Below are 22,734 nucleotides of genomic sequence, written 5' to 3'. Positions count from 1 at the left end.
GAGGCCTCTCAGAGACCTTTCCCCACTGCGGCTGCGCACCCCGCCCCATTACCATGGAGATTGCTTGTACACAGTTTCCCTTCCCCAGTGTCCTAAGCGAGGCCCCTCCGACGGGACTGGTTCCCGCTTAGGAGGGGGCCCGCCGGGCTCTGCAGCGGGCACTCATGAACATCAAGGCCCCAACAAAGCTGGCCGTGGGCAGAGTGAGGTTCTTCGGTCAACACCGCGGGGAGGTGAGCCCTGGGTCTTTCCAGCTCAAGAACAGACTCCAGATTTATCTTTTCCTTTTGGTTTTTAAAACAGGGTTTCACTATGCGGTTCTGGCTGTTGTGGAAATCACTATATAGACCTGTCTCTTCCTCCATTGTGCTGGGATTCAGGCGTTCACGCTAGGCCCCCCCCCCCTTTTTCTATTTGTTTGAAGATAGGGTATCACTACGTAGCTGTTTAGCCATGAACTCTCGATGTTAACCAGGCCTCAAACTCATATGGATCTGTTTTGTCTTTTGAGGCAGCATCAGGCAATCCCCCGTCCTCTGCCTCCCTGGTGCTGGGATTAAAGGTGGGCACTATTATGGCCAGCCTAGACTCAATGCTCACTATAGTCGACTTTGAACTTGTCAATTCTTTTGTTAACTGTGGGAGCCCGTTCTGGGGTTCCTCGTGGCTTTACCCAGCAGGTCCTCATAGAGGATGATCAGGACCACGGGCCTGAGTGCAGGTGTCTGAGATGGTCTGCACTGGGCTGTGCTGGGGGAGGAGGTCTTTTGCTCCACCCCTTGGCGTCTCTATAAATACCCTGGACCAGAGACAGTCCCGGCCCGTTGGAATAGGTTCCAGGCCCTCTCGAGGCTATCCTGTATTTTCTATCTGTTTATCTCCACAAGATTCTCCGCTATAAATCCTTCTAATATTTCCTGCTGCTCGCACTCAAGAAAACTCTGGGAAGCTGTGGGGGTGGTGGGTAAATGCCCCACAGTTAACAACCCTAGCTGTCCTGGAACTGGCATCAGGCTGGCCTCCAGTTCCACTTGCCTCTGCCTCTCAAGTGCTAGGATTAAATAAAGGTCCACGCCATCATGCCTGGCTGATTTGTCAATTCTTTTCAGAACTGGCTTTAGGATTTGGGTTCCAGCCTAGGTTTGAAGGGTCCTGGAGGTTATTACCTCACCCTGGGTTCCTGGGCAGGTTAGAGTGAGGGGACCGAGGACTTCTGACAGGCATGAACCACTTTTGCCCTGTACTTTCAGGTCAACTGCTCTGCCTTCTCCCCTGATGGCCAGACCCTGCTCACAGCCTCAGATGATGGTTGTGTATATGTATGGGAGACGAAGAGCAGGCGCCTGCTGCGGAGAATGGCAGCCCACAGAGGTGGGACTCAGCCACCTGGAGCCTGTCTCGGTGACCTATGACTTTGGGGGAGAGGGTTGGAGCAAGAGTCTGGCATGGGCTGCTGGCAGGGAGAAACCAAACCTAACACTCGGGGACAGACCTCTCATCCTAAGAGACCTCGACTCAACTCTTCATTTTGTTTTTCTGGGACAGGATTTCTTTGTGTAGCCTTGGCTGGCCCCAAACTCAGAGATCTGCCTGCCTCTTCCTCAAGTACTTGGGATTAAAGGTACCACCTGGCTCAAATCTTAACTTCTAAACACTAGACATGTACCCAGTGGTACTCAGATTAATTCTCCAAAACTTTCCCTTTTTTGGCAGAACTGCACCCACGAAACACCCCATTCCCTTCCAGCTCCCCCCCCCCCCATCAACAGTATTTAACTGGCTTATTTCACTTAGCTTCGTGTCCTCAAGGTTACCTGTTGTCCTGTAGGGGTAAACTTTACTGTGTTCTTGGTTGTAGGATAAGCCTGTGCAAGCAAGGTGTCTAACCAGTTAAAACAAACGAGGGAACGATGGGACAGTGACTAACTCTGAAGGCAGTTTAGACCAGAGCCAGAGGGTGGGCAGTGAGGGTGTTACTAGGAGGGATTAGAACGGTTCTGGATGATGGTTTCTCAGATGGGCAAGCTGGGATCGTGTGTTCCAGCTGAGTCCAGCGCAGGTCAAGCCCTGGAGTTAGAATCACAGATGACAAATGTGGACTGAGGGCAGGAGAACAATGTCATGTGTTCCCTGCCTCAGGCCCAGTGAAGTTCTGTCGCTTCTCCCCTGATGGCCGCCTCATTGCCAGCTCCTCCAGTGACCGCACTATTCGCCTTTGGGATGTGGCAAGATTCAAGTGTCTACATGTGCTGAAAGGTAAGTGGCTGGCTTGACTAGGAGCCACAGGCTTTGTGGACTGTCTGTCCTCTTTCCCACCTTTGGGCTGGTGTCTACAGGTCACCAGCGGAGCGTGGAGACAGTCAGTTTTAGCCCTGACTCAAAGCAGCTGGCATCAGGTGGCTGGGACAGGAGGGTCATTCTCTGGGAGGTGCAGGTATGAGAGACTGGGGCCCGAGTCAGAGGTGACATGTGTTCTCTGTACCAATGTCCCTTAGCAGCCCCCCTACCCAACCAGGTACCTAAGACTTCCCATCTGGCTATGGCAGGCTTTCCAGGGCCCCCTGCACAGCATTTTCCAGCCTGCATGCCCTTCCTTCCTGAGGCAAGGCCCAGCTTCCTTAGGCCAGTGGCCAGGCAAGGAACATCTGGCCCCAAAGGCCTGGCCTAGTAAAGGGCTTTAGGCTCCTGGGCTGCCTCCCTCCACCTCTGTAGCTCACATTCTCTCTACAGTCTGGCCACAATGTGCGCCTCTTGGTTGGGCATCGTGATTCCGTCCAGAGCAGTGACTTCTCCCCCAATGCAGACTCTCTGGTGAGTCTCACCCCACCCTGCCATCAGTGGCCATAGGAGTGGCAAGAGCCATTTCATACTCATGGTCATTGCCCACAGGCCACTGGTTCCTGGGACTCGACTGTGCACATCTGGGACCTGCGGGGGGCGACCCCAGCTGCCTCCTATCAAGAGTTGGAGGGCCACACTGGCAACATCAGCTGCTTGTGCTACTCAGCGTCTGGGCTCTTGGTAAGGTGGGCTACCCCGTGCTTCAGGCCGGTCCCTATTTGCCCTGAGACCCTCAAGGGTACAGGCCATTGTGGGGTTCACTGAGCTCAGGGATGTCTGTTTAGGCATCTGGCTCCTGGGACAAGACCATCCGCATCTGGAAGCCCACCACCAGCAGCCTGCTTTTCCAGCTCAAGGGCCATGCCACGTGGGTGAAGAGCCTAGCCTTTTCTCCTGATGAGCTGAGGCTGGCCAGTGCTGGTTACTCACGCACAGTAAGTCACCCAAACCCAAGGCAGCACCTTCTCCAGACAAACCTCAGCTTTACTATAGTAGGCATGCCCATGGGCCCAGGTGCATTCCAACAGCAAGACCTAACGCCAGCACAAAGGACCGGGCTAATCTCTGACTGTCTCACATTTCTGTGCCAGAGGCCACGCAGGCACACTGAAACTCCCAACTCTACCGCCTGTTTTCACATCCAGGTCAAAGTCTGGGACTGCAACACAGGAGAATGCCTAGAGACCCTAAAGGTAAGGTGGTCCTACAGTGCTGGCCAGGACCAGTGCAGAGGCCCTGCAGAGGCCCAGGCCTGGCAGGACCCACCAACCCTGGCGCTGTGCTACTGACAGGGCCTGCTGGATGTGGCCCACGCCTGTGTTTTCACTCCCGACGGCAAGCTTTTGGTGTCAGGGGCTGCTGATGTGACAAGATGACACCTCTACCACTCCATGTAACTTACCACAGGCATAAAGTAAGATATGGCTGCATGCAGGGACTGCCCTATCCTGTAACCAGGGCTCACCCACTGTAGGTAAGTGGTCACCTGGGCCACCTCACCCCACTGGCCCCAGGTGGCCAGGGCGAAACAAGAAGCAGAAAGTCAGCCGCCTTGCGCTTTATTGCTTTCCATCAGGCCTTGACTGCGTACTTGCGCAGCGGGTACAGCCTCTCCTTGCGCTGCTGCTTCTTGGTCTTCAGCTTCTCTTCGTGCTTGGTGAGCCGGCGGCGCATGGCTCTAGTCCTCTTGGGTCGCAGGTCCAGAGGCTTGTACTTCTTGCCCTGGGACAGAGACAACAGGCTGAATCTGAGTACGAGGGGCTACCGGGACAACGGGAGAGGAAGCTGGACTTCTGAGCAATTTGTAGGCACTCAGAGCCTTTCAGCTGGGGACTGCCAATAAGTTCTAGAAGGTTGGCAGGCCCACTACTTGTACACTGAGCCCCTAATTTCAAGACTAGAGGGCCAAGAGGGGGCTAAACTTCACTGTTCTTATGTATCAACTGCTAGTAACTAAGTAAAAACCACAGCACAATCCAAAGGGCACAAGACACACACCGGGGTTCTGTGGTGGCTATTGCCACTGGCTACAATTAATGGACGGTCCATTAGGCAAGGCCTGGCCAAGGTCACCCTGACACAAGAGTTAAGACCCTAAGCCATTAAAAGAGCGGTTACCTTCCTCTATCTCCTAGTCTTTCCCAAGTGTTCGAAAGAAGCAGTCCAGTAGCCCCCCAGGAACCAGGTCCTATGGGTCAGGCTGTATGGAGAGCAGCCCCACCAAGAACTTCAAAGCAAGCTCCCCAGCAGCCAGTTGAAAAGCAGAGAGCAGGGCATGCACAAAGCCTTTATTCCCAGCCCTCAAGAGGCAGAGGCAGGTGGATCTCTGTGTGTGCGAGGCCAGCCTGGTCTACAGAGCGAGTTCCAGGGCAAAACAGAAAAAAAAAAAAAAAAAAAATTAAAGAAAAAAAGAGGTATAATCATGCGGCTGGAGAGATGGCTCAGCAATTAAGAGCACTGGGTTCAATTCCCAGCACCCACATGGTGGCTCATGCCTTTAATCACAGCACTCAGGAAGCAGAGGCAGGCAGAGCTCTGAGTTCATGGCCAGCCTGGTCTACAGAGCGAGTTCCGGGACAGTCAGGGCCACACAGAGAAATCCTGTCCTAAAAAAACAAAAAAGGGGGCTAGAGAGATGGCTCAGAGGTTAAGAGCACCGACTGCTCTTACAAAGGTCCTGAGTTCAATTCCCAGCACCCACATGGTGGCTCACAAGCATCTAAAATGAGATCTGGTGCCCTCTTTTGTGTACATAATGAACAAATAAATTAATCTCTAAAAAAAGAAAAAAAAAAAAGGCATAATCATGCTCCCTATTAATGGTTCCTCTCATCCTCAAAGGGACAGGCACCATCAAGTCACATTCTCATGCACCAAATTCTTGCAGGTGGATGGAGGATCCCAGAAAGCTGTGCAGGATGGGGTGGGGACACAAAGCTACCTCAGGTAGGCCCTCATCCGTGTTAAGTTCATTCATCCACTTAGAGCTCTGCCCCCAGAGCCCCACCAAACACACCTATCTACTGTTCTTTCTAAAATAGGGTGGCTAGATGGCAGAGCCCAATTTTAAGTGCCACACAGCATGTTGCCTGTAATCCCAGCATGGAGTGGCAGAGGGCATTAGTGAGCTCTAGGTTACCCTGGTCTACAAAGTGAGACCCTGTTCTGAAACTTCTTGTGGTCTAAGGGTATCTCAGTGCTGGTTTACTTACTTGCCTGACATTTGAAACTTCATGGTTTTAACCACAAAACACCACCTAAATAAAAAGCCTACATCTCCAGTCACATACGTGCCAGCAGTCACAGGGAAGCACAAAGTTTCCTACATCCAGTTCTCTGGTCCCCAGACTAAACTGAGGAACACTTCAAACCCTTCCAAGACTGTCAGAACCACGACAGCTTTCTGAAGTGCCAAATCCCAATACTAATTTGGTGAAATTTGCAGAGGCAATTAACTGACTCCACCAGATGACTTCAATTAAGGGGGATTGACTTGAGATCTGGTGCCCTCTTCTGGCCTGCAGTCATACGTGCTGTATACATAATAAATAAATAAACCTTAAAAAACAAACAAAAAAAAAAAAAAATGAGGCCTCCTCCAGAACTATTCCTTCTGGAGACCACAGCCCAGGTCACAGGAGTGAATTCCTGTGTGCCTCTGCAGTTTTGCTTTGCCTCTACACTAACATGACAAACAAGAATTTTTCCAGCAAGACAGGGTTCTGAAGAGGGGCTTTGGGACCTCAGTTTACCCACTGTGTGTGCGCCCTGGAACAGCAAGTGTTTGGCAGGTGAGACAACCACGAACAATTGGCCAGAGCTCCAGCTCCAAACAAACTCAATGACTGCAACACACATAGCTGAGAAGGCTGGACTCAGCTATGTCCACAGAGGGCTCCCCACTCTCACCACTGACCTATGCCAGTAGGGGAAGCTGGTAACGGCAAACCCGGCCACAAAATGGGAGCCTCTTGAGGGCATCCCGCCCTCCCGTGTTCCACAGAACCTCTCCACAACAGCTCCTGTCCAGTGCTCACCTTGTAGAATTTCCTGAGGTTTTCTTTTTGAGTCTGGTTAATGACGGTGAGGACACGGGCGATGGATTTGCGGACGACTCGTCTATGAAAACATGTCAGTGAAAACCAAAAAGTGCCAACTTGTGTCCAACTTCCCCAAGTCCCCCATCTGTATCACCTAGGAGGCAAAGTCCTGGAGGTAAGGGCAAGTTTGTCAACAGGCTCCCCAGGGAAATGTATGTGCCCAGAAACTTAATGCAGATAGGACAAGGAAAGGTCTTTTAACCCAGGCCAAGAGCTTATACCAAAGGCTACACTGTGAAATGGAAACTAGTCCAGCATTAAGGAATCACAATCTGATGAAACTCAACAGGTGTGAAGAGAGAACACCGAAGCCAGGAACAGGCCGAGAGCAGGTGATCAGAGGGCAAGGGCAGGTCTATTACTGTAACACGTGGTCTGGAGGTCTCAGGACATAATTTTGCTTATGTGTTTCTCTGCGCATCTTCTCAAGATTGTCTGGGATAGAATACTGGTGGCAACCATTAAAAAACCATGTTCTCTTCACCAAGTCTCCCTGGTCTTTAGCATGTGACTGCAAGTCCCACTACAACCCATGTAAGGGTCCAGGTAGGTGGCACCGTCACGGACCTTCAGGAATGTTCAGTTCTTTTTTTTTTTTTTTTTTTGGTTTTTCGAGACAGGGTTTCTCTGTGTAGCTTTGCGCCTTTCCTGGAACTCACTTGGTAGCCCAGGCTGGCCTCGAACTCACAGAGATCCGCCTGCCTCTGCCTCCCGAGTGCTGGGATTAAAGGCGTGCGCCACCAACGCCCGGCGAATGTTCAGTTCTTTAAACTACATAAATTTACCAAGGGTGGTGATTGGTGGGGAAAGGCACAAGGAGTCAAGGCAGAAAAGGGTGTGCCCACCTGGGCCCTCAAGGGCTACTTACATCTTGGAGAGCTTGGACGCGGCGCCGCCTGTCACCTTGGCGACGCGAAGTTGGGATAGCTCAACCTTCAGATCGTCCAGTTGTTTTAGCAGCTCCTCCTTCTTCTTGCCGCGCAGGTCCCGAGCCTTAATCTTGGCCTATACGAGAGGCGACTCTGTGGGTCACCAAGCGGAAGCTCCCGCTTTCCCCGCGGTCGATCGCGGAGGGATAGTGCACGGGTAGTGTAGGGTAGGCGGTCTGTACCGGCCCGAACCAGGAGCAACCATGCAGAGCGAAGCCGTAAAACCCAGACGCTCCTTGAGACCCCCGCTCACGCCCCGCGCCCCGTGCCGCTGTCCCCACGCATTCCCCCGCCCGGATGGCACTCGATTCCCCCGGCCTTACCATAGCTCAGCTGCTCACCGCCAAGGCCGCCTGGTCCGAGAGAAAGAGGAAGAGGCGGGGCCGACTTCCGTTACTAATGCCGGTGGCGCCGAACACCGCCAATAGAGTCGCGGCATGGAAGGCCCGCCCCGCCTGTGCGCAGTCGCGTCAGTGGTTCCCGCCCCTCCTGGGTATCCTTCCCCACTTCTGTTGCCTGGTCTCTAAGAAATGCTCCTGGGGAACCCTGAACCTTTTGGGCTGGGCAGCTCCATGCCGTGAGATGGCGCAGTGAAGGCTGCAGTAGTCCAATCAGTCGTTTATTCATGACGCCTGTCATTCCCTGGTCTGTTCCCCTCTGAGCTAGTCGTGGATGGTCTGGGTGTGTAGAGCATGAGGTGTGAGGGTTTAATTCTTTAAAACTTTGACAGGGTCTCACTGTAAGTCCCTGGCTGGCTGGGAACCTTCCCAATGCTGAGATTGCAAGGGGTCGCCACCATGCCCCGCCAGTGTGTGTGTAGGTCAGAACCACGTGAGTCTCGGGGCGTGAACGCAGGTGGTCAGGTTCCGAACCATCTAGCCAATCCAGTTTTGTTTGTTTTTTGTTTTCGAGACAGGGTTGTTTTGGTGCCTGTCCTGGATCTCGCTCTGTAGACCAGGCTGGCCTCGAACTCACAGAGATCCACCTGGCTCTGCCTCCCGAGTGCTGGGATTAAAGGCGTGTGCCACCACCGCCCGGCTTTGTTTTTGTTTTTGAATACAAGATCTCCATATGTTTCCAGGGCTGATCTGGAACTTATGTACCCGAGGAGCTGGCATTGAAAGTGTGCCACCACCTGGCAAGGGTAAGACAGTCAAACTCCATTGTCAATCAAGAACTGGTGGAGACCTTGTACAACAGTACAAATTACATTCCTAGACTTTCTGGATTTCTGATTATTGCTCTAGGTCTGTACATGATGCCACAGCCCTGTAATTTCAGCAGTGGAAAAGGAGGATCTGGAGTTCAAGCCTCCCACACTACATAGAGTATTGGGGGTCAGCCTGGGATGTTTATTGAGACCCTGCCTCAAAAGGTAAAGCGTTTGCCTGGCATGCACAAGGCTCTGGGTTCAATCCCCAACACTGAAATATGAATAAATAAAAACAACTCCAAAACAAACTCAGATTTTTGCTTTATTGCTAGTTACTAGTTGATATCTTGGTAATTCCATTCCCATCTTTGGTTGGTTCTCTTACCTGCAAAATAGTCTCTCTTTGAGAATTAGAGGACTTAACCTGACAACCTGCAAAGCCCCCAGCCAAGACCTGATATTAACATGGTTAATGTGGCCACAGCTCTTCACCTCCACAGTTTGACAGACCACTGGCACCTAGGTCAGCAACACAGACTCAGTTTCTGTAATAAATGACCATATGGACGAATTGGAGCCTTCAAGTCAGCAGCCACCCTCTCTAGCAGTTTCTCAATGCTGTTCAGTTCATAAAACTGATCTGGGTAGCAGAACAATCAGGGACTCAATAGGTAGTGTAAGGAGGATTTTTAGTCATCTCCCATCCCTAAGAGTAGCAGCTTACCCTTGTATCCCAAATGTTCGGTATAAAAGTGAGTTAAAGGCTGTGTTCCTGTGCCTGTTTCCAGAACCAGTCTTAAAGGTCTCCAAGGGCAGAATCATGTATTCGGTTTTGTGTTCTCCAGGCCCAGCTTGTGAATACTGGATGGATGAATAAATGAACCTTGTCCCACACTACTGTGAAGTCAAGGGATATGGAGAAATGAGCAGAAAGTGTAAATTAGTTTTAAATGGAAGCCTAAAGGTACAACTTCCTAGATGCTCAGGATTCTACTAGAGTTATGATTATGCATAATTTTGGAAAATTTTCATAGTGCTTGTAAGCCCGTCTCCCTGAGGACCTCCAGCTGTCAGGTTCCACCCACAGAACACACTAACTGCTCTAATGGCTGGACCCAGCCCCCTCCCTACAGAGTAAAAAGCCCAAAGTCTGGACTTTTAATCCCACCAATCCCTACCCTGGAAAGCTTCATCCTAACAAGTTCCACCCTCCTTCCCAAGAAGCTCTATATAAACCCTACCTTCTGCTCAGTTCTCTGCTGTTTCTTGCCCAAGCAGAGACAGCCACCATCCTGGTTTTCTCCCTCCCAATAAATCTCCTGTGTAAGGTTTACTGTGTGGTGTGACTTTGTGGTATTCCTTGGCTCTCAACTTTCAGGATACCTTCCTATCCAAGCTGTAACAATTACACATTTTGCCTCAGATCTGTAACACTTATAGCACTAGGATTAAACCCAGGATTTCCACTGTACTGGATGAGTACTACACACTAGGCTACATTCCCACACCTGCATCTTTGAAGTTATCTGACACTGCTTGTTTCTATTACATGTCCCATCTAATTTACCAGCAAATCCTGTAGGTTTTATCTTGAAAACACCTGATATGTTCCCATCACCCCCCCCCCTTTTTTCTTTTGGAATCTTCTTGGCATGAGCTACTATTGCCTACAGCCTACTCCTCACCCTCTACTCCTCCACCCCCGGAGCTGAGGACTGAACCCAGGCAAGCACTCTACCACTGAGCTAAATCCCCAAACCTGAGCCTACTCTTAGATAAACTTTTTTTTTTTGAAATAGGGTTTTTTTTTTTTTTTTTGTGTGTGTGTGTGTGTGTGTGTATGTGTGTGTGTGTATGCGTAACTTTGGAGCCTGTCCTACAACTCGCTCTGTAGACCAGGCTGGCCTTGAACTCACAGAGATCCTCCTGCCTTTGCTTCCTGAGTGCTGGGATTAAAGGTGTGCACCACCACTGCCCGGTTTTTTTTTTTTTTTTTTTTTTTTAAAGTCTTGCTATGTAGCCTTGGCTGTCCTGGAAATCAAATTCAGAGATCCTACCACACCCAGCACACTTCACCACTTTAGCTCTTGTTCCTAGATATTTTTTAATATGGCTGCTAGAAGTCTACTTTTAAAATTCAGTTAAAACATACCACTTCTCTCTGTTCAAAATTTCCAAGACTGTCCAATCGAGTAAAGACTGAATCATTTCCCTTTGAGAGACTTACAGGTACTGAGTAATTTTCTCCTTAGCACTTTGCCATTCCTGATGTAATATAAGACTGCTTTTAAAAATTATTTTATGTGTGCTATGTATGTGCAGTGACAGCAGAGATAATGATCTCCCTGGAGGTGGAGTTACAGAGCACTGTGAGCCACTATGTGAGTGCTGGGAACTGAATCCAGGTCCTCTGTGAGAGCAGTAAGTACTTTTTATTTTGAGACATGGTTTCACTAAATGCACAGACCTTTTTTTTTTTTTTTTTTCTTTCTGGTTTTTTTTCTTTCAAGGTTTCTCTGTGAGGCCCTGGATGTCCTGGAACTCACAGAGACCCACCTGCTCCTAAAGGTGTGTGCCACCACTACCTGGATAATGCACAGACTCTTGATCCTCAGGACTACAGGGGTGCACCACTAGGTCAGATTTCTTATCATGGATTTAAAAGCCTATCTGACAAACATCCATAAACACGAACTAGAACATTATTTCATTCACTCAAATAATCATTGAGGCCATTTCCCTGTTAAACCAGTATTTCTGATATTAAGAGATATGCTAGGGACGGATTGGAGAGATGGCTCGGCAGAGCATAGGTTGTTCTTCCAGAGGAACCCGGGTTCCATCGCGAACATCCATATGACATAATGGCTTGCAACCATTTGTGTAATTCCGGTTTCAAAGGATCCCACGCCCTCTTTTGTCCTCCAGCGGGCACTACACCCACGTGGTGCACAGAAACACTTCCAGGCAAAACACTCATATAAAGTAAAATAATAAAGAAAATTTAAAGATGTTCTCCTCAGAACATCTTTATAATAGCAGATATGAATTTCTGCTATTTTATGACCTGCCTGCGTCCCAAATTTCTTTTTAGGCATGGAGCAGGAATACAGGTGGGTTTTGACTACTTTCAGGATCTGAGACTTTATTCAGCATCTACTCGTTCCCACGGGAGCCTGGCTTTAGCATCCCAAGTTATGTTGCATCAGCCTTGCAGTTTTTGATCTGCAGACACAGTTCGATGAGAAGTATGCAAAGTAAAAACCATGTTTCAACTCCTGACTTTTGCTCGAGTTCTATTAGATGAAAATGTTATAATAAAATTTTTCGTATTATTACGAAAAAGATACATTTTAGCCTACAGCTGACATCAGGAGAAACCGCATCCTAGGCGTCCTAGCCACTGCCCTTCTTCCATCAGTTCCTGAATTACGCTGCTTTCGCCTCCTAAAATACGCCTCTTCAGTCAGGATCGGCCTGCAGGAGTACAGGTGGCCACAGAATCATCTTTTTTTCCCGGAGCGCCAGCAGGGGTCGCTACATCTTCAAGTAAAGATGTCCTCAAGCGTCCTGTCAGCCCCTGGGTTGCACGTTAACGCCAAAGAGGTCACTTCTATGTAACCGGATAGGGATCCTCTTATGGGTCAGTGCGGTTCGCGTTCAAAGTTGCCAGGCTCGGGCACTGCGCTTCACTCCCACTCACCCTGACTCAGCTCAAGGGTTTCATCTTCAGGAGCGGATGGAGGCGGTGGCTGGGCTCGCAGGCCCGTTGTTGGGAGGAGGACGCATAACAGGTGCACTAACAGACTACGCCACAGCAGCGTCCCACAGTCAGGCGGCACTGCCCCGCCCACGAGAGCTTCCGGTTCCGGCGTGCCCCGGAAGTGGGCGGGCGGCGGCTGCGCGCGGAGGAGGGGGAGGAGGTGCTGTGCAGCCGCTTCCCGCCCCCGAGCGGAGCCGGTGCGGAGGGGAGTGGAGCCGAGCCGGCTGTGCGGCCGCCGAGCTCCCGCCATGGCCCGGAACACGCTGTCCTCGCGCTTCCGTCGGGTGGATATCGACGAGTTTGACGAGAACAAATTTGTGGACGAGCAGGAAGAGGCGGCGGCGGCGGCGGGCGAGCCAGGCCCCGACCCTGGCGAGGTGGACGGGCTCCTGCGGCAATATCCTTCCCGGCGCGGCCGCTCGGGCTCGGCCTTCTCACCCTTCTCGCCCCTGCCCCTGCCCGGCTTGTCAGTCCCGGGGTCCCCGGGTCCGTAGTCCCTGGCCTCAAGCCTTTCTCAGCAGCGCGGCCCTGGAGCTCGTTTTACACCTCCGCCCGGCTGCGCTCCGCATCCCTCAGGGAGGCCATGTATGAGCCTTAGTATCCCTCCATCCTTCCTTGCAGGAAACGGGGTCATTCCTGGGCGCTGATCTTCGGGAGGGCCGGAGGTGAGCCACCTTGGATTCATTCAGCAGCCAGGCCCACTGCCCTGCTGCGCCTGTCTGTGGTTTTCTTGGGCCGGATTGCAGCCCAGCATGAAGAAAATAGGTGGGTGGGTTGTTGGGGGTAGACGGACCAGGGGAGGTGGGTTGAGGAGGGTGTGAGATTGCCGTGCCACCTTTTCTCACCTGTCACCACATTCCTCTGAGCACGTTGGGTTTTGAGCCTTTATGGGCCGAGCCACATTCAACAAGTGATTTGCGACTCTCTCATTAACCGCCTTATGCAGGAAGCATGGAAAAAAGCTAGTGATAGGAGACTAAGAAACACCATACAGTGTCAAGTATAAAAGTAGTTCCCAGGAGACTAGAAATGACTGCTCTAGTGGCCACAGAAAACAAACGTTTAGGACAGAAGAGTAAAAGTAGAGGTGATTGTCACAGCTGGCTTGGCCTCTTAGCAGTTTGAGCAACACAGGAAACTGATTTATTCTCACAGGAAGATATTTTTTTCTTTATTCAGATGGTTTGACAGGAAGTGTGTACCCCTCCCCCACACTTGCTAGGGCAGGGTTGGAGGCTCTTGCTGTATATAAGTCAGGTTCTGGGTGTTTAATCGGTTGACTCAGCCTGGGAAGTCAGTCTTACTGCTTTTGGGAGGAGTCCTTTAGTGAGTCTCTAATATATGGTTTTCTCTGTATAGTTTTGGTGCCTGTCCTGGATCTCACTTTGTAGATGAGGCTGGCCTCGAACTCACAGAGATCTGCCTGGCTCTGCCTCCCGAGTGCTGGGATTAAAGGCGTGTGCCACCACTGCCTGGCTCTCTAATATATCTTATCAACCCCCCCCCCCCCCCCCGGCCCCAAATAAAACAGGAGTGTGTTTTCAGACGTGGAGATTTCAAACTTGTATTTCCTGCACCATTCAGATGGTTAAATGGGGTCATGAGAATGGCCCCTGGAGGGAAGATTGGTTTTTAGTGTGGTGCAGGAGATTGACGGGCTTATGGGCACTCATTGTTGACAAGGCTCCAGAGTGAGGCATTTGGCCTTAGCTTATAGAGATCGTTTCTACATTCATGTCAGTATCAGAAACCTTGTTATCATGGAGAGTGTACTTCTTGGGATTGGGAGAAGAGAGGTTAGCAGATGACAAGTGAAACCCTAGCAGATGTCAGGCAAGTAGGGAGAAGGCTGGAGCTAGTAATTGAGTCCCTTCGAGGTGCCAAGTGTTGCACTTAGATCATTGCATTCAATTTACAGAACCTCATGTGAGTCTGAGGAGAGAAGAGCAAAGAGGTTTTGGGGGAGGCCAGGAGGAAGTGGTCTCAGGGCTGTGCTGAGAATTGTCATTGTGGAATAGGAGATTGAGAAAGTGGAAAGCTGTCTGTGCATCCACATAGGCTGCTTAAACCTTCCCATAAGTCACATACTCGCTCAGCCTCAGTATTCTTTCCCCAAATGATACAGAAAACTATGTTGTCCTCACCACTTCAATGGGCGCTTCACTGAACGAACATCTGGTGTCCTCCACAGCTAGTGGCAAAGGATTGTAGAGAGGGCTTGCATTTGAAGGTCATTGTAGCTTTGTGACCTTGACCTTGGGCAGGAAATTTCTCTTCTGACTCAGTTTCATTGTCTCGAAGGAAGAAGTCAGGTTCTTGTTCTAGAGGATTTTGCAGATATTAACTGCTTGTGGTCCTGGGTCCAAGACCCTGGGAAGATTTTTTTTCCTCTGCTCTGGAAGCTTTAAAGTATCACTATGGCTCCTTTTCTTCCTCAGTAAAGCAGCTTCTGGTCATTGAAGCAGGACTATAGAGCAGTGGCTTTTATAGTTTTTACCCCCGCCCTCCACATCCTTCACCCCAAAGAAATTTGGCAAAGTTTGGTGACATTTTGATTATCATAGTTTTAGGATGTTACTGGGAACTTTAGGGTGGTCAGAGAGGCTGTTAAGCATTCTGCAGCACACATCAAAGAATCTTCTGGTTTAAATGGCTGTAGGGCCATGGCAGAGAATAGTCTAGAAGGCTCTTCAGTTATCACAACCTGTTTTCTGAAAGTGTTAGAAGCTATCTGGGTATAGAGGTAGTTTAGTAAATTTTGTGTGATTGCAGAGATGCTCCCCCTGTTCCCCATTCTACCCAGCAGTTGGGGGCCCTTGACTGTCAGTGGCTGCAGAGCTGGACAAAAAGCTGCAGGTGGTCAAGCAGTGCCCAGCCTAACATTTTTGTCCTCATGGACTAAATTACATCATTTCTGTCCTTCCCCATCATCCATTTTGCAAATGAAATGATAGTCCATGTGTACTGTTAAGCCTCTGGGGATATTGTCTATGGATACCAAGTTAGAAAACTTATGGGGAAAAGGGGTATTAGTGACTGTATCAGGATTAGCCTTTGTTTGTTTGAGGAAAAGGAATTCCAAAACTAGAAGATAAGGTGTGGCGCTGGTCTACTGTATAAGGTAGGTCTGACCCAGCACAGTGGATGAGTGGCTGGCCTGGTGGCATAGACCAGCTTTTCTAGATGGTGCTTACTGGGGAAGCTGGGAATTTGGGTTTGTACCAGAGGCTAGCTGTCACACAGGGGGACTGCTGAACAGGGGTAAAGGCCTGATTGGGCAGAGTCATTCCTTGTTCTATTTTTGAAGTTTTTTGGCTTAAGCCAATGTTTCACATGAGGAAATGAAATTGGCTGATGTAATTCAGTTTAAAATAGGTGTCACCTTTGGGGACATAACCTACTTTGTAATTTTCTTTTGTGTGCTGGGTATTCAGAACTCAGCAGTGAATGTGGAGTTGGGATTCTAAGGTTTGTGGGACAAGGGAGCAAATGGCTCATTGTGTGGGCCAAAAGGGACCTGGAAAATAGACTCCCCCCCCCCCTTTTTCTTTTCTTTTCTTTTCTTTTCTTTTTTTTTTTTTTTTTTTTTTTGAGGCAGGGTATAACCATGTAGCTCTCTCTGGCTGTCATTTAATCTGCCTCTGCCCGAATGCTGAGATTTAAAGGCATGTGCTACTAGGAGGCCTGGTCTGGAGGTGGACTTGACACAACTTGATTTCTTTAATAGTTTGATAAGAGGCACTGAGTGAAGAGTTAAGATGTGTTTATGTCTCTATTCTTCCTTTTAGAATGAGAAGGTGAGAGAGAATTCCTTCCAGTCCATTTGTGCATGAAGATCCTGCAGGGCAGACAGTGCCTAGTACTGAGGAGGTACACGTAGGCTCTATCACACTCTTACAAAAGTGGGCAGTTTTTTGAGGAGGAAGGTTTAGGGAGATACACAGGAAGAGCTTTCAGGTTAGCAGAGGTAACTTTCACTCCTTCCTGTAGATTAGGAAAGCTCAAGGCTATAATAGGCTATGTCTGCCTGGAAGAGGCCAGCAGGAGACAGTAGTTGGTATGGATAAGGATCCCTTTGATTACTCTTGAGCTGTTTATTAAGTAAGGTCATTAATGAGAACATGGACATGTTTTGAGCATAGCCATCCTTAACTGGCCTCGATGCACAGGGGACATGCTTCGGGCCTTCCATGCAGCCTTGCGGAACTCTCCAATCAACACCAAGAATCAAGCTGTGAAGGTAGGACCAGGGCTTTGATTGTGTCCTCAGTAGCAGCATGAGCTCCCCAAGGCCTAGACAGAAGTTATACATCATTGGGAAGCCACCTGCTATTCTCCAGATACTGGTGCAGTAGGTAGCTTGATAACTATGTAATCTATAGTCTAAGGCCTTGCTGATGTATCAAAAGTAGTGACACTTGAGGTTGGGCTGACCTCAGTGGTAGAGGGCTTATCCAGCATATGGACTGCCCTGGGTTCAATCCCTGGCACCAGGAAAAAAAAAAAGTCATATTTACCTGTAGTAAACTATTTGTAATCTCAACACTAAGTGGAGTCACTTATTTGTAGAAATATGAGATAGAGTGAAATGTAAAGCCAAAGTTCAGCTCATCTATGTAGCTCTTCCCTAGGTGAATTAGAAAGGGATGGCCTTTCTGTCATGTTTTGTCCAGTGGTGTTCTGTAGCAGTGTTAGGATTGAAACTTCTGGCCTCATTCACTTTTTCTTTCCCCTGTAGGACCGAGCCCAGGGTGTAGTTCTGAAAGTACTCACAAACTTTAAGAGCAGTGAAATTGAGCAGGCTGTGCAGTCACTGGATAGAAATGGCATTGACTTGTTAATGAAGTACATTTATAAAGGATTTGAGAAGCCTACAGAAAATAGCAGTGCTGTGTTACTCCAGTGGCATGAAAAGGTATGTGACTACTTCGCTCCACTGCAGGCTGCAGTTCCCTAAGGTTCATACCGGCATGTCAGAATTAGAACAGATATAGGATGCTCATTTAGGAATGGCAGGCCCAAGCTGTGACATCACACTTTCTCTTCACCTTGGAAGCACCTCATCAGGATCTTTAAATACTGGCAGTCATACTACGTTTGCTTTTTAGTTGTGGATTTAGGCTAGGCAGGACAAACTACCCTTGATACAGAACATGAGGCAGGTGGCATGGTGAGGTAGGAAGGGGCTTGATGTTTCCTTTGTGGAAGAGAGCTGCTGCAATCAGGGAACTGAAGACATTTTAGAAATGCTGGTCCAGTCTCACTGACAGAAGGGGCAGTTGGGAGAAATCGGAGTTATTTAATATGGCTTTCATTTACTTGAAGCAGAAAAGGCTTTTTTGTCCATTACTTGAAGGTATAGGACTAAGGCCATGTGTCAAGCTTTTGTCCTGCTTATATGTCAGGCAAGCCCCCCCCCCCCCCCCCCACACACACAACACTTCAGCGAATATACCCACCACTTAAGGGGACCAGACTGGTCTGTGAAGAATACAGCTTTTTTATTTTATTTTCTTAATAATTATTTCCTGTTTTCATTGTTTTCCTGCATGTGTGTCTGTATGAGGGTGTCAGATCCCCTGGAACTAGAGTTACAGACAGTTGTGAGCTGCCATGTGGATGCTGGAAGCTCAACTCAGGACCTCTGGAAGAGCAGCTGCTCTTAACTGCTGAGCTGTCTCTCCAGCCCGCCCTCCTCCCCCAAGTTCTTGCCAAGAGGTTCAGCATGAGATTTTTAAAAGGGTCTTATGTAGCTCAGGTTACCCTCAAATTTATTTATTTTTTTGAGACAGGGTTTCTCTGTGTAACAGTCCTAGCTGTCCTGGAACTCACTCTGGACCAGGCTGGCCTCAAACTCACAGAGATCCGCCTGCTTCTGCCTCTTGAGTGCTAGGATTAAAGGTGTGCACCACCACCACCCAGCCCCTCAAATTTGTTTAACTGGGGATGACTTTGAACTTTAGATGTTTGTGCAGAGATTGCAGGCATGTGCCACCATACTGGGTTTATATGGTGTTGGAATGGAATCCTGGACTTCATATATGCCGGCTGGGTACTCTATCAACTCAACCACATCTCCAGCTTGAGATTTTTTTTCCCAATGCTAGAGGCAGAACCAGGGTTCTGGTATGTGTTAGGCAAGTGAGTCACTGAACTAGACCCCTTGGCAGTAGTGAGTTTTAAGAATGCTGCTTTTATTAGTAGGTCAATTTCCAGCCAATGGGCTGTGGCCTCTGGTCCTCTTGGTGGGGGTGCTGAGCCCTTTAAACCTCATCTTTGCCTAGGCTTAGAAGTTGCTGGTGGTGGTGTTGACTCTTAGGTGGTGTGGTAGCAAGGCTCTTGTATCCCTGTGAGGTGATTTTGTGTCAGTCTGTCAGCAGGCAGCTCTCCACGGACTGCTGTGCATTTCCATGGATAGGTAGGTGGTGGCAGGCTGGAAGCAGTGAGCTTGTTACAAGGAAACTCAGGCTGTTTCGTGCGTGGGGTCGCAAGCCAGTTCTATTGCTTCAAGAGTTGGCAGCTTTTGGGACCTTTGGCTCCAGGACGGGACTCTCCCTAGAACTTGATCTTTCCCAGCAAGTCTGGAACATGGAACATGGTGGGATTTAGGTCTGGGAATATGTGTCCTTATCTCTCCAGGCAAGTGATGCTCCCTTCTGGCCAGTCAGGTACCATTTTGACATGTTTCCTTTTCCTGTCCCCACAGGCCTTAGCTGTAGGAGGACTAGGCTCCATTATAAGAGTTCTTACAGCAAGAAAGACTGTTTAAAAAAAAGAATCATGTTACCTTGAGAAGAATTTTGGATGCCCAGGCTGGTGAAGAAGGGACCGACAATGGACCATTTTCCTGAACTCCCAGCTCAATATTCAGGAAACAAATCTGCTGAAATGTATTTTACTTTTAAGGTGGAGGGAGAAATTGTCTTATTGTTTCCTAAATTCTTTGCAGGATCAGTGTCTCCGCCTTTGTCTACAGAGTAACACAGAACTGACACTTGACTATCAGACTGACTGGCCAGATTATGTCAGGTGTACTTGTGTACACTGTTTGAAATGGGGAGGGACTATTTGGGCAGGTGCAGATCCAAGGGCTGCTGTGAAAAGGAGGGCTTGGGTTCTGAAGTGGGAAAAAACCTCAGAGTTTGTACAGACACTCCGTCTTCCCAGAGAAGACAGGCTCTCTTGGGTTCATTGTAAAGTGCCTGCTGCATCAATAAAGCTCTTGGCTTACTAGTCTATTCATTGCGGTGTGTTCTCTGTATGTTAAATGGTAAAGAAAGGGATGGTAATGAATGAGTTTGATGGTTTAGAAAGCTGATGTGGAAGGGATACAGGTGTCCCTGTCCTGCCATCCCCGAGGGGTGGGGGTAGGGGGCAAGCATGACAGTGCCATGGCTATGCCACACTTTGACCACAGTGATCCTGGATGCTACCAAGAGGCATTTTGCTGGTATCTATTGTTTCTTACTCCTTTGATTTGTATGTAATTTTGGAGCTTATTTAATAAAATGTTAAATGTTTAATTGAGGCTTCAAAAGTCATCCATTTGTATGATTACAGAGTCTTGGGAAGGTTCTGGTCACCATCTCTTGGTGTAGGGTCTGATGTATTACAGGAGTTAGTCATGCCTTGACAAATTTTCTTTCCAGACTAAATTAAACCCCAGCAAAAGCAGTTAGCTATTAGCCATAAAGCAAGTGTTCCTGAGCATCATAACTGCAGCTTAAAAGCTGGCAGAGGCCCCTATTTCATATTCTTGCAGCTCTGTGGCTAAAGTGCCATGGGCCTTGCCCTTCCCAGATTCTCTGCAGAAGCACTGATGCTTAAGAGGTAGGACTAGGCTGTAGGTTTCATTAAATCATGTATTTATTCATCTGTAACCTGGAGAGTTTGCTTCCTTTTGAAAGACAAACATCTATAGCCCTTGAAATACTAAATACAAAGCCAGGCAGTAGAGAGTGGCGTATGACTTTAATCGTAGCACTGGGGGCAGAGGCAGGCAGATCTCGAGTTAGAGGGCAGCGTGGTCTACAGAGTGAGTTCAGGACAGCCAGGGCTACACAGTAAAACCCTGTCTTGAAAAAAACAGGAAAAGCAAACAAAAAAACCCAACCCAAAAACCACATCTCAAGCTTTATCAAGTGAATCTCACTGTAGTTGCATCTTGAGGAGCTTTAATCAAAAAGTATTGCACCACAAAGGATTCGGCTACAGCAGTTTTCAGATAACACCATCCATCCCTATTTACATCGGTAGTACGATCACAGTCCAGTGCTCATATATAAAGGGCTACACGTACTGTCTCGTCACCAAAGTTTATAGAAGTAAAGTGCATCAAGCCACTTGGAATAGCTACTGCACTCTTCTAGTGCTGGAGGAGCTCAACATGCAGCAGGAAAGCCATTTAAATGAGTGGGCCCCATAGCCACACCTCAACCTGCAGGTAGGGGTGTGTGTGTGTGTGAGAGAGAGAGAGAGAGAGACAGAAACAGAGAGAGAGAGAGAGAGACAGAGAGAGAGAAAGAGAGAGAGACAGAGAGAGAGAGAAAGGAGAGAATACTAGCTCAAGGGGCTGGGAAACCTCAGGCCTAGAAAGGGCTTCCAAAGCTGGGATTGTAGCTACTTTTGGACTGCCCAGTCCTCTGAGGGTTCTTACCTGGGACAGGAGGAAAGGAGGAAGTCCTACTTGGTGGAGAAGCTACATCTTCCTCAGTAAAGTCACAGAGCAGTGGGACTTTGGTTTCATGTCCCCACTAAATGGGAAGAGGCACCCTAAAGGGAAACTTCCAAGAAGAGCCACAGCCAAAGCAATGCCATCCTGACTTAGAAGGCAAATGCTGCAAATACCTGGATTTCTGTACGGCACATTATATGTATATACATACATATGTTGACCTTAAGCTGAAAAACATAAATTTACTTAGATAAATGGTAACTTTAGAAGCTCCAGTTTATTTGCTAATGAAACTGATCAAACTCAAATTGTTTCCCTTGAGATCTGATGTGGCTTATCCAGAAGAAGTGTAAAAATGAACATAAGTTTCTATCAGCTAAAACTGAGGCATGTGTGCTATCAAGTGTGGCAGCCAGCTGGGCTGTCTGGATGCCATGTATGAATGTAGTGTTAAATACTTTGGGTAGGAGAATGAGAGCCTGCTTCCATTGAATTCAGCAGGTTGTTCTTAAGTAGAAAAGTGTGACTAGCTTTTGCTCAGTGGTAATATGACAGAATTCAGAGCAAAGCCAGAGAAATTCTACCGCTTCAGAGAGCAGGTGCCACAGAAGGCAAGCAAAATGACAAAGGGGCATGAGTCCTGGCACTAGAAAGACATGGTGCTCTGATTTTCCTTTTTAAGTGGATTTTATAATACAGGAGACATGTTTATAATAGTGAAGAAATTTTGCTATAAAAAATAGTTTAAAATGGTTTACCAGCAACCCATCCAAGACGAGTACATTCATTAAGAAGGCAATTGAGTGTATTTGGTGCTATATGTAGAGATCATTCCATCTGCTTGCTAGTTTTCTCAGGACTGGAAAGTTGCATACTTGTCAGTCCACACTGGCCCCGTTACCTATGAGATGGACACATCTCAAGTTCCAGGTGGTTGGGGAAACAAAGTGAAATGATACTTTCATGAGAACCCCGACATGCTAGTGTAAGGGGACTTCAAAGACCACCCTTGAGTTGGCTTTTTATGAAAGGACTGGCTCCACCTTAAGTCATGTCACCTCTGTTTGATAATTAGTTGTTACCTCACATGCCAATCACTTCAATTTTAAGTGCTAATGTTAAAAGATAGAGGACTCAACTGTAGCTGGCCAGAGCTGGGATATTAGCAGCACGGTGAAGATCTGGTCAGTGCTCAGGATCCCTCTTGTTTGGTAACCAGAATGACAGGGTTGGCTCCCTTCTGAAGTTCATATCAGCTTGCAGGCAGGTAGGCTTGTAAACAGTGTCTAGACACTTGTACAAAATACTGCAGTTACAGCGTTTAAAAACCCACCCAGTCTGGTGTGTCAGTGTTCTTTTCACAGAAAGAGTGTCAGCCCATGTAGCTCCATCCTTGGGTGGTTCTAGGACCATGGTATCCGAGGGTTGGAGATAGATGGTCGGATGCTGCCCTTGGGAGCTGGTTTGGATCCAAACCAAGACATCTGCATTTGAAACAGAAAAGGCTCCTGAGCTGAGAAACAGAACTAGGGGCAGTGGAAGGGGAAATAACCCTTGTCTTCTAGTCATCCCAGCTGGTCAGCAGTAACCAAGAAGTTTCCAATAACCCAGTCTGCAAGGCTAAGAGCCCAGATTCAGGAAAAGAAATGGTAGAAAGGAACTGGACTGATGAGAAGAGAGTGGAACTGGAGGTGGGTTTCTCCCATTCTATTACAGCATTTATGCAGATGCCTTAGCAATTTCATGGGGTTTGCTGTGCTGGTGACTGAATCTGA

The 22,734-nt window shown here is 48.5% G+C and overlaps 4 protein-coding genes across 18 annotated transcripts in view; 2 read left to right on the top strand and 2 right to left on the bottom strand.

Moving 5' to 3' along the window:
* Positions 1-50: 50 nt before the first annotated feature.
* Wdr38 (WD repeat domain 38) lies at positions 51-3,886 on the top strand. Of its 2 annotated transcripts, XM_006992514.4 has the most exons (9): positions 51-233; positions 1,251-1,371; positions 2,140-2,256; positions 2,337-2,434; positions 2,731-2,811; positions 2,890-3,021; positions 3,126-3,275; positions 3,486-3,533; positions 3,633-3,886. In XM_006992514.4, exons 1-9 carry the CDS (start codon positions 165-167, stop codon positions 3,714-3,716), a joined length of 900 nt encoding a protein of 299 aa, XP_006992576.3. In that variant the 5' UTR covers positions 51-164; the 3' UTR covers positions 3,717-3,886. The 2 variants fall into 2 exon arrangements, with proteins under 2 accessions (XP_006992576.3, XP_042130661.1); XM_042274727.2 differs by having other exon boundaries at positions 3,486-3,767.
* On the bottom strand, positions 3,884-7,829 carry Rpl35 (ribosomal protein L35). Its single transcript, XM_006992513.4, has 4 exons — positions 7,693-7,829; positions 7,309-7,445; positions 6,378-6,459; positions 3,884-4,062 (listed from the first exon to the last, which is right to left on the bottom strand). Exons 1-4 carry the CDS (start codon positions 7,693-7,695, stop codon positions 3,913-3,915), a joined length of 372 nt encoding a protein of 123 aa, XP_006992575.1. The 5' UTR covers positions 7,696-7,829; the 3' UTR covers positions 3,884-3,912.
* Positions 7,830-12,420: 4,591 nt separating this feature from the next.
* On the top strand, positions 12,421-19,523 carry Arpc5l (actin related protein 2/3 complex subunit 5 like). 3 transcript variants are annotated; one of them, XM_076568771.1, is made up of 4 exons: positions 12,421-12,683; positions 16,454-16,525; positions 17,024-17,200; positions 18,992-19,523. In XM_076568771.1, the coding sequence occupies exons 1-4, from the start codon at positions 12,534-12,536 to the stop codon at positions 19,052-19,054; spliced, it is 462 nt and encodes a 153-aa protein (XP_076424886.1). In that variant the 5' UTR covers positions 12,421-12,533; the 3' UTR covers positions 19,055-19,523. The 3 variants fall into 3 exon arrangements, with proteins under 3 accessions (XP_076424886.1, XP_076424885.1, XP_076424884.1); XM_076568770.1 differs by having other exon boundaries at positions 12,629-12,950; positions 16,455-16,525; XM_076568769.1 differs by lacking the exon at positions 12,421-12,683 and adding an exon at positions 12,940-13,050 and having other exon boundaries at positions 16,455-16,525.
* A 714-nt stretch (positions 19,524-20,237) lies between these two features.
* The window catches only part of Golga1 (golgin A1), a 48,857-nt gene continuing 46,360 nt past the window's right edge, over positions 20,238-22,734 (bottom strand). For all 12 annotated transcript variants that reach the window (XM_042274715.2, XM_042274721.2, XM_042274717.1 and 9 more), the window contains one exon: positions 20,238-22,443. In XM_042274715.2, the coding sequence (XP_042130649.1) occupies positions 22,363-22,443 (81 nt within the window). In that variant the 3' untranslated portion in view covers positions 20,238-22,362. The remainder of the gene's footprint in view (positions 22,444-22,734) is intronic.

This window comes from Peromyscus maniculatus, chromosome 4 (assembly GCF_049852395.1).
Source record: "Peromyscus maniculatus bairdii isolate BWxNUB_F1_BW_parent chromosome 4, HU_Pman_BW_mat_3.1, whole genome shotgun sequence".
In the NCBI taxonomy this organism is placed as follows: Eukaryota; Metazoa; Chordata; class Mammalia; order Rodentia; family Cricetidae; genus Peromyscus; species Peromyscus maniculatus.
The sequence above is the reverse complement of the archived record's forward strand: the minus strand, read 5'-3'. Positions and strand labels throughout refer to the sequence as shown.